General features: G+C 39.7%; 1 protein-coding gene across 2 annotated transcripts in view; it reads left to right on the forward strand.

Annotated features, from left to right (window-relative positions):
- LOC149312630 (protein FAM107B) overlaps positions 1–10,767 on the forward strand; it is a 63,223-nt gene extending 52,456 nt beyond the window's left edge. For both annotated transcript variants that reach the window (XM_089525036.1, XM_089525035.1), the window contains exons 3-4: positions 5,590–5,740; positions 6,218–10,767. In XM_089525036.1, the coding sequence (XP_089381162.1) occupies positions 5,590–5,740; positions 6,218–6,334 (268 nt within the window). In that variant the 3' untranslated portion in view covers positions 6,335–10,767. The remainder of the gene's footprint in view (positions 1–5,589; positions 5,741–6,217) is intronic.
- Positions 10,768–11,334: the final 567 nt, after the last annotated feature.

The raw sequence follows: 11,334 nt of genomic DNA on the forward strand, positions 1-11,334 counted from the left end.
GTGTATGAACCAGAGGTTTGATCCTAGTGCCTGTTCTCATAGACCTACAAAGTAAGACAGTACTGGAAAACCTGTGGCCCTCCAAATGTTGTTGGAAATTGTCTTCCAACAGTCCCTGCCAACATAGCCACTGGTCACAGATGCCATGAATTGTAGTCCCACAGCATTTGGAGGGACACAGATCCCTTTACCTCTGCCCTAAGAACATCATGCTTAGTTGGAAGAAGAAAGGGGTTCCTTGTTTCCTGTTCAGGACCACGCAGAGTGGTCTGCATCAAGCAAGCAATTGGCTACCATTGAGAGACATTATTAGAATATCCTGGGCTATTAACAGTACTTTGACAATCATAAAGATCCAACATTCTTGATGAAATATTTCAGCAAAAATCATAAAGGTATCTGCTATCAGTATGTTTACCTCTTTTCTGCATTTTCCAACATGATATAAATATTTCTTGCAAAGACAGTATATATTACCATCCACTAGGAACAACATTTCCTTCATTGGGGAAAGGAGGCAGAAATCTCTCCTAGTCCTTCAGTGGATATTTTACTGAACAAATGACATGAGAGGATTTTGAAGGGAAAAAGAAAGTAGAGTAGATGGAGGCAAAAAAAAAAACATGTGGGATTACAGGTTTCAGAGAAAGAAGTCATGCCAGACAAATCTAATCTCTTTTTTTTTTTTTTTTTTTTTTTTTTTGGATAAAATTACCAGTTTGTTAGATGAAGGGAATGCTGTGGATATAGTATATCTTGATTTCAGTAAGGCCTTTGACAAGGTTTCCCATGACATTCTTGCAAACAAGCTAGTGAAATGTGGGCTCGACAGCCTAACTGTTACATGGATTTGTAATTGGTTGACTGGCCAAACCCAAAAGGTGCTCAACAATGGCTCTTTTCATCCTGGAGAGAAGTGACCAGTGGGGTCCCACAGGGATCTGTCCTGGGCCCAGTGCTGTTCAACATCTTTATCAATGACTTGGGTGACAGAATTGGGGTATACTTATCAAATTTGCAGATGACACCAAATTAGGAGGAGTAGCTAATACTCCAGAGGACAGGATCAAAATTCAAAATGACCTGACTAGATTACAAAGCTGGGCCAAAGCTAACAAAATGAATTTCAACACAGAGAAATGTAAGGTACTGCACTTAGGACAGAAAAATGAAATGCACAGATATAGGATGGGGGACACCTGGCTGAATGAAACTACATGTGAAAGGGATCTGGGAGTCCAAGTAGACCACAAGTTGAACATGAGTCAACAGTGCAATGCGGCAGCTAAAAAGGCCAGTGCGATTTTAGGGTGCATCAATAGAAGTATAGTGTCTAGATCAATGGAAGTAATAGTGCCACTCTATTCTGCTCTGGTCAGGCCCCATCTGGAATATTGTGCCCAGTTCTGGGCACCACAATTTAAAAAGGATGTTGCGAAACTGGAGCATGTCCAAAGGAGGGCAACTAAAATGGTGAAAGGTCTGGAAACCATGTCCTATGAGAAATGACTTAGGGAGCTGGGGATGTTTAGCCTGGAAAAGAAAAGGTTAAGAGGTGATATGATAGCCCTGTTTAAATACTTGAAGGGATGTCATATTGAGAAGGGAGCTAGCTTGTTTTCTGCTGCTCCAGAAATTAGGACCCGGAGCAATGGATGCAAGCTGCTGGAAAAGAGATTCTACCTCAACATTAGGAGAAACTTCCTGACAGTGAGGGCTGTTTGACAGTGGAACAAACTTCCTCGGAATGTAGTGGAGTCTCCTTCCTTAGAAGTTTATAAACAGAGGCTAGATGGCCATCTGTCAGGGATGCTTTGAATTTCCTGCATGGCAGGGGGTTGGATTGGATGGCCCTTGTGGTCTCTTCCAACTCTATGATTCTATGATTCTACCAATTTTGTTTGGTATTTAGTATTTCTCAAATGACAACAGAAATTGCATTTGTGTTCTGTGCTAGGGTATTCAGAGAAAATTGTCAGCGAGATGTGCCCTACTTTTAATTAATGGGATTAAACATCAGAGTCCAAGAACCCCCTTAGAATTTTTTATTAAAGAGCTAGAGAGATTATTTTACATGTTCAGATATTTTAAAGCAGGCTCAGGATTTGAACTATAACCATACAATAGTATAAATCCTTTTCAAGTAATCAGAAGTCTTTTCTGTTTCGCTTTTATGCCTTTACATGTGTGCACACAGGTCATACAGTACATTTCTCCTCAGTAATTTTGTTTCCATCATGAAATTTCATGGCAGAGTACCTAATTTTGGATTTTTCCTAGTTTTCACTGAAGAAGCATTTCACACACTTTTGGTTTTAAGCTTCCTTTGCTCTTTAATTTGGGGAATCATAAGGCCTTCCAGATGTTGTTGGACTGCAGAGCCCAACATTCCTCCTTAATGCCTCTGCTGAGTTAATGGGCATAATAGGATTTGGAGTTTATTCTGGCACCAGAGTTCTGTGACGTAGAAGGTTAAATGTCTATAACACTACAGATTCCAGAATTCCCTAGCATTGAGCCAGGGCAGTTAAAGAGAACTTGAACTGGATTATTTCTGCAGTGTGTTTAGGACCTCATTTTACTTATTCACTTTCCCTGCATTACTAGGCACAGTGGAGTGAATGTAATTTAATCATCTAAATGTTGTTGAGCTTTTGAGCAGGGATCATTTGTAATCTGTAAGTTAATTGTTTCTGCTGCAGCAAAACCCCAGCCAGCCAGCAAATGATGGTGTTAGGACTCCTCCCTGGTGAGGAGCTGTACTCTGTTCCTTTGACTATTGGGTTACTTATTCTTCATGGGAGGGCAAAGAATGAGCCAGTGTTTGAGGCCACGTCAGCTTGCCCTACCTATAACAACAGGTGACTACTGTTCACTATATATAACTTCTCAGTGTAGTCAGGTACTGAATGTGTAGTAAGCAAAAGCACTGTTTGACTCAGTGCCTCCTTGCCTCTACCTGTTAATAACAACCAAATCAGGCTTTTAAAGCTATTTGAAGGTGTGTGTGTGTGTGTGGTGGGGTTGTATTCATCCTCAGTTTTCCAGAGACTTGTATCATATTTGTGCCTATTGGCTACAGTTGTTTCTTTCCATATCCACTACTTTGAGCAGCACTGATCTAAATGATTTTCCTATCTCTGTCTCCTCCCTCTGCCCACCATTTTGAGGAGTATTAGTGTCAGTAGTGCCCGCTCAGAAGCAAGATGGTAAACTTAGAAGTGTAGGCTCTCACCAGGGCAGTCTATATAATGACATCTCCACAGAGAATCCAAAAGTGCAGGCAGCTGTTCTGATGCAAAACAATTTCTAGCAAATTTTTCATCTCCACCAGGAACTGGGTTTCTGTAAAGCTAATGGGCTTTGCCAGTTCAAGACCAAGCTACCCATAAATACAACAGGATTATAACTGCACACCATTGCTTGTAAAATCAGTTTCCATCCACTTATGGTGAGGACTAGAGTTTCCTGGAAAGGTGCTCTTTCAGGTAAAACAAAAAGTATGTGTTTATTTTTCTGTGGTTTTTCCACTATCATGAAGTGCACCCCAAATCCCACCAGATGTGGAAGGCCCACTGTATGCGTTTGTTTTCAGAACTAGAAACAAATCCACTTTTACTTTTCCCATGAAACTTGCTATCTTTTGGAGAAAAAATATTTAGTTTTTGCCGTGGTTAAATTGTGAATTGTAAATTCTCGCTGCACATCATTTGACATATGTCATTAATTTCCACTTTTTGCCCACCACAGCCTAAGATGTGAGAGAGCCCTATACCTTGGAACTAATATAGTAAACCCTACGTTGTTTCAATTTAATTTCAAATTACTGAATTGTATTAAACATTAAATAGCAATAAAATACGAGTGCCTGGGCTTGCCACTTATCCCAGTGGTTTTCTATCTTCAGGCCAGAACACTAGGAACAAGTAGGTTTAGTTTTTCGTTTCTGAGCAATCTCACAAAATACTACTTTCATGTTCTCTTTAATGTCTTCATGAGTAAGCAGAATAAACCTAATTTTTCTTTATGAAATAGAAGCTAAAAATTTAGGGAAAGGCTTGAGATCCCTTTAGGGGATCTCTCTGCCTTTGATATGATTTGTTATACTGAAACTCATATGTGGGACAGTGTTGCAGTTGGAATAACCGCAACATATGTTGATTATATTACTGTGTAGAATGGTTTGATTTACAATACTTTAGATAATGATGGACAGAATGGCTTTTGAGTGGAGTCTATTGTTACCTTTCTTCTATAAGAATTGCTTGTATTGGATAATTGGAAGCTGCACTTTGGCACCATCTAGTGGCAAGTGCTAGTTTTGAGCACCAAAGTAACCATTCCTACATAATACAAATTGTTGAGATACTGCATTGAGAGATATATGTGTGTCATGTAGTTTTGTGTCTGTAACTGTATCTGTGGGCATGTCCAAAAGGAGGCCTCTCAGGCAGTAGGTGTTCAGGGAGGTTTTCCTCCCGCAGGTAGGGAAGTAGAAGGGGAGCCACTTCCTCAAGTCTTTGCCCTTGATGCATCCCTAAGGGCCCTTTTCTCACTCACCCAAAGCTGCCACCCCAACACTGATCAGACCTGCTGGCTCAGAGTCACCCACTGTTGGCCCATGTCTGTTGCACAGATCTGCTGCTGGTGAACAGATGGAGCAGGGCCTGCCTGAAAACATTTTTTTCTCAGGGGCCTGGACCTCCTGTTTGTGGCCCTGCCAACTGATACCAAATATGGCATGCCTGTGTCACATTCTTTGCCTCCCCTTCCTATCTTGAGTATTAAATTAGGCCACACTGTTGAATGTTTTTTTGCCTTTGATACTTGAGGAACATAAAATGATGATGTGCCATGACAAAAGTGAGTGTTGAGAAGAATGCATAGAATGTGACCCGAGCATTCCAGTTTTTCAGTTTAGCCCCAAAACTCAGGTACAAAAATCTTGTCATGGCTTGGATTCATTCTTATTTTCACCTTCATAAGAGCATACTGTTATTTGATTCATAATGCCAAACTTCCTACTCATTGTTATGTTCTTTAAAGTTATACACATGTACTGTTGTGCACACCTCTGCATTTAAAGACAGAATATCACAGAAAGCAGCATTCAGAACTAGACTGCAGCCTTCAGAACTAGACTATACTGAAAATGCTGTGGGTGCATCACTCAGGAAGGTAGAGTCCCACATCATGTGTGCGACCACAAAGAATGACCTAGTAGATTTCGCATGGGTGAACCAAAGAAAACAAAGCAAGGCACTGCCTACTGCCCTGTGAAGCTGATGTAATTTTTCAGCAGCTAAATGGAGGAAAGTTCAGTGGGCTGAAGCCATTATTTGGTTCTCTGGGTTGCTTAATCTAAAAAATCTTTTGGTTTATAAATGTTGTGCCCAACTAAAAAAAAAAAAAAATCAGATTATTTTTAAACCAAATACTTATAAAAACTGGACAGTGTTGTAGAGGGGCCCATATGAACTGAATTAATTAAACCTGTAAGACTGGGGAGCCCAGTAGTTCAGTATTATAGTGGAAATATGACATCTCACAGATTTGTATGTCAACACAGAATCTTTTCCTTTTCCCAAGGGGTCTAGCGCCTCAAAACAAGCCAGAGCTGCAAAAGGTGATGGAAAGACGAAAAAGAGACCAAGTTATCAAGCAGAAAGAAGAAGAGGCACAGAAGAAGAAATCAGACTTGGAAATAGAGCTACTCAAACGACAACAGAAACTAGAACAGGTAAAAGAGAAATGAAAATATTAGTAGGCAAGCTTCCAGAGTGAATGACTGTGAATTGGACAACACAGAACAGCTTAAAGCTATTTTGAAATCTAAAAATGAAGGTGATGAAAAGTGCATAGCATCTGATTGCTAGTTCCACATGTGTGTTTTGAAAACATTTGGTAATAGTAGGTTTAAAAATTATAGGGGCATATCTATTGAAGATGATGTAGTCAATAACTAACTGGCAAAATGGTCAGGAAATGTGATCCCTTTCTCAAGGTGACTCTGAAAAATGGGAAGGGAATGACAAGGGAAGTAAAATAATTTCACACTCCTTTACTGTGTATACTGTTATCGAAGCTGAACCTCATATGCTATCTCAAAGACTCTATCTGGTTCTTTCCTCTTTTAGATCCTGAAAAACACATATCTTGTTTTCTTTGACTGTCTCTTATTTTTATTTATTTGTTAAAAAATCTATCTTGTTTTCAGCTTGAACTGGAGAAACAGAAGATCCAGGAAGAGCAGGAGAATGCGCCTGAATTTGTGAAAGTGAAAGGCAACTTGAGGAGGACAGCCCAAGATTCGGCAGAAGCTCAAAACTCCTAGAGGAGGAAACTCTTTCAGACTTGAAGCAATTCCCTCGGTTGTTGCAGGGAGGGACTTCTGCAAAATATCTCACTCATTTGCCCTGAATTTGGGTGAAAATTGTGGTTCTTTACAAGGTCAATTACTGGAACCCTCTGTGGCCTAATGACTACGCAGCAGATGAAACTCCGCCAAGAATATCACTATGGAGATCAGTGGATAAACAAGCAACCTGTTGTCAGTCGAAAGACTTGTCCAGAGTACTTGACCAGGGAAAGAATTTGATTTGTTACATAGCTTGCTTATTCCTGATCTAAGCTTAGTGGACATCTCAGGCTAGTGTGGATAGATATTTTTTTGTTCCTACTTTGTGAAGTTCTGCCATGCAGAAGAACAAAGTTTTCTGAAACCACTTCTCTGTACATCCTGTGTGGAAAGTCTGCTTCAAAAATGAACAGTGCTCTCCCCATCCCCAGTCTGTAGTGTAGTTTCCTTTAGACTTGAAGTTGGATGTATTTTGTCCAATGCTAGTGTGTGGGCAGTACATCATGGGTCCAAAACACACTGTAGAAATAATCCAGTGTGAGACTGCTTTAACTGCGTTGGCTCAATGCTAGGGAATTCTGGAAACTGTAGTTTTGTGAGACATTTAGCCTTCTCTGTTAGAGAGCCCCAGTGCCACAATAAACTATAATTCTCAGGGTTCCCTAGCACTGAGAGAGGGCAGTTAAAGCAGTCTCAAACTGGATTATTTCTGCAGTGTGTTTTGGACTATAGAGAATTTTTCAAAAGTAGGAAAAAGCTTGATGTATTCAATCATTAAGCAAGTAAAATATGTTATTATCAGGTCACCTCTGCATTTGTACTAAAGTGCACTTTTTATGCACTATAATGCTCACAAATGAGTGACTAGTTCCTCTCTTTCCCTTCCACCCCCCCAGCAACCTTACTAGGCATACTGTTTTAGCACATGATTCTTCCTGTGTAATGTTCACTTGCAATGTCTAAATTGCCTTTGACCTTTCTCTGATTCTTTTCCTTGCTTATTTCCCCCCGGGGTCCAAAGAACTATTCAGCCAGTTTTGTGTTCTAGGGCTTCCTGTGAAGGATTTTGTGTCTTTAACATCAGCCTCCCACGCCACACAACATATTGCTTCTCAGACTGGAGGGGCTGTTAAAAAATAGCTTATGGAACAGCTGTTCAAAGAAGGAAACATTTAAAAACCATCCTGTTTTATGCTAAAACTTGAAATATCTGACTTTAGAACATACCCTTTGCTTTCCAGGAATTTTCTTGTTTTGTGCATTCCTTGGAGTGCAACTCCCATCAGTCCTAGCCAACTTAGCTAGTGGTGAGAAATGATGAAAATGGTAGCACATTAGCTTCAAGAAGGCAACAAGTTACAAATCCTGTTGTAGTGTAACATATAAAAGAATGCCTGCCAAAACCTGACTACAAGGTAGGATATTAACATTACAATGAATTTCAGGGCTGGCCCACATACGTGTACTTGAAAGAAAGCTTTCTTCTAAGTAAGTGGGTATAGGATTGCAGTGTCATTTGCGAAGACTTTTAGGACTTTCCTGATCATCTTCTTCAAGAAACTTAGGGGCAAAACAGACGGTCAAAAAGAGCCGGCGGACTGGGGGCGCGGTGTTCAAACAGCAGCACACCCTCAGTCCACCAGGAAACTGCACATCTGACTGCACATGTGACAGATCCATGGTGTTTTGGTGGCACAGTGTTTACACATGCTGCACTAAAGAAATGCCACCATGGTGGCAAAGGCTCCCTTTCCCCAAGTGCAAAAAGGATCAGCTTTCTGCCACTCTTTTTTGCACTGGGAAAAGGCCGGGTTGGGGGTGTGGCATGTGGTTGCAGTGGCCCCAACCCAGCAAGCAAAGGAGCGGCCAGAAGCCACTCCTTACCTGCCGTCTGTTTCGCCCCTTAATTCTGGTTTCCCTTCTCAATCAGTGGGAATACCACTGAGTATATATTGTCAGAAAAAAAAGTTTCCTGCAGCAGAAGCCTAGTTTGTAGAGTAACTTGTGGGCTTCCAAATATTGTTGGACAACAGTTCCTATCAGTCCTTGTAAACATAGCCAATGGAAAGAGATGGTAGGTGCTGCTGCCCAACAATACCTAGGAGACACAAATTACTCATCCTGGTATCAGGTTGATGTTAGGAATAGTACTAGGCTATAATTTGATGCATTTTTCTGTACATCTACTCTTCCAGTTAGGGTTGGCTAACATTGACATTACCTTTTAGTAGCATGATTCTCTGGAAGAATTCCCAGAGTAAGCTGTGAGTTAGTGATAACATTCAGTTATGCTCCCTAGATGTTTTTTTGTTAGAGAATATGAGGAAAAATCACATGTGTGTTCAGGGTGTTTTAGCTGCAGAAGTATGTACACACACATATAACTGGAAACAGAAGTAAACATAAACTATGGCTGTACAATTTCCTGCTTTAAATGTAACCATTGTTGTTTTACTATTGATTTTAGTCCATGAGCATGTTTTCAAATTGTTCCTTGCACTTTTGTTTCTTGGCGTGCAGATGAATGAGTGATACTTATGCCTGCAAAGCTGCAAGGCCAGCTTTTTAATAAAGACCCAGATATGCAGACCTTGGAAAATTTACTTTTTAAACTACAGCTTCAAGAATCCTCTAGCCACTGGTGGAGATGGTGGCAGTCTGGGAGTTTTAGTCAAAAAAGCATTTTTTTCCAAGCCCTGTGTGTGAGGAACATTATTGATACAGATATAGGTCATAAAACATCCCATTTGACAGGAATCAAATCCATATTGGCGAATGATAGCTTTGGAAAGCTGTGCATAAAGGAATCCTGCTTTTCAGTGGCATCGAAGCAAAATGCTTGACAGTGTTTGCTACCAACATCAGCTTGTGTAAGTGATGTGTTTTATCATTGCTGCAGGCGTTGGAAACTGGAAAAAACAATTTTAGTTTGGATTGTGGGATATAACATTGAAAGGAAGAGTCTTCCCTGTGGCACGATGCTTTTCTAGTCATCAGAAACCCATTGGCTCCTCCAAGAGTAAAATAGCATTATAAATCCAAGTCAGTGATAAATATGTTTTGCTGGGATTTAATTTATGTCTAATTTAAATCCTGACACAATGCATTTTATCATTTGCCACTTGGATTAACAGTGCCTCGTGAACTTTTAGAAGAAAAAATAGGAAGGCCATTGATACTGCTGAGTTGCTTGATAAAGGCAAAACCCAGGATCTACACTTTAAAAATAGTGACATCTTGGGATCTTTTAATTTTTTTTTTTACAAAGAATCACAAATATTGTATCTTTTTTAAAGTTTCATTTTATTTTATTTGCCTGGAGGAAGACTGGAAAAGGTTTCTAACTTCAAATAGCCCAGAGTTCTATAGTTGTACTGCAGTTTGGTTTGCCACTGCTATTCCAAGATGTGGGGATGGCAGATGGGATCACTCAGAAAAACATGCCTTGAAGACTGCATTAAATGCTTAATTAACTCCTACCCCCTTAGAAAACGGGTCTTTCGAATTCAAATTCCACAGCTAGCCTTCCGTTCAGTGGGCATCTTTAGGTATTTACAAGTTGGTGTCAAAATATATGTATGTTCTGGACCAAAGCTCTCGGAACACAATAATGAAGAGCCTTTAGATTTCACCAAGCTGTGGGTCAGTCTCTAAACTGGATACACTGTACAAATATTCTGCTCCATAAGTAATATAGCTATATCAACTGGCTCTTAAGGACAGAAATTTCCTGTAGTACCTGGGTTGGGGGAGGTCCTCGTTTGTAGATACAGTAGGTATTAGATTTGAGGTAGGGTGGGAAGTAATATTGCTATACTGCTAGTAGAATGTAAACATACTTTTAGCCCGTCTAAGAGATCTGCGGGGCTTCTTTTTATGTAGGAATTCAGACTTTTGTTTTGCAATGATTAGTCAAATGGCTGTTTAAAAATCAGGATTTGGCAGACACTCTAGAACTGTTGAACACTTTATTCACAGCAGTGGACTGATAACTCATGGCAAAAATTCTTTTCACAGCTATACCATTTTTTCTCAAAAATTTCCATCTGCTTAATATTTTCAATCGATTTAATTTAAAACTGGTTGTCTCTTTTTAGACATTCTTTGTTAACTGTTTGAAGCTTTTAAAAACTCACTTTAGCTAGATAAGGTAGCAAGCTAGTATTGCTTCCCAGTTCTTTCAGTAGTGTTAATAAGTCTTCGGTTATATCGTCACTTGTTTCTTGAGTGTACATATATAAATATTAAAAAGGGAGCCTTAATGGGGGTTGTTTTCATAATTTAATATTTTTTGTATTTGCTCTTGCCTATTTGTTTTTAACAAAGTGTTACAAAAATGAGGGTGGAATTCTTAGAACCAAAGTTAATACTTAATAAAAAAAAATCTGCTAAATGCTTGGAATATGCAACAGTGTGATTGTGTGACCTTGATCTGTGCGGCTTTAAATGTTCTCTTTGGTCATTTAAAATTGAATTCTGTCTCCCTTCTTGCAGTTAATAATTTCAAGGTCACACTGGGTGATTCCTTCCAAATTACATCCATGGTTATTCATGTACAATGTCTCATTGACTGACAGAATTAGCTGGTGAAAGGTAGTTTAATTTTCCTGACTTGCCTTGCATTTATAGCCTCGAACAAGACAGTAGAGTCTTTAATTATATGGGGGAAAATAGTAGTAAGCTATCCAGGCATTTTTAAAAACAGATACTGGTGAACTTATCCCTGGAAACGTCCATTCTGAACTTGTCTAAATTTACTGATAAAATTGTTCCACAATTCTAAATCGACTCTTTAAATTTTCAATAAAAATAATCAGGGCTGTATGCCAAACTGAAAAAGGCTTAGTTTTCAGGATTGGAGCCTAGGTCTGAGACACACAGGCCAAATAAAGCAGGATGCTGTGGGCGGTGTGGCATTCAAGCAATGCATGCTCCCAAAGCTGCTGGAAGCTGTTCCAATGGCACAATCTGGTCCT

Source organism: Sceloporus occidentalis, unplaced genomic scaffold (genome assembly GCF_023333645.1).
Source record: "Sceloporus occidentalis isolate IW3139 unplaced genomic scaffold, rSceOcc1.0.p SCAF_5, whole genome shotgun sequence".
Lineage (NCBI taxonomy): Eukaryota > Metazoa > Chordata > Lepidosauria > Squamata > Phrynosomatidae > Sceloporus > Sceloporus occidentalis.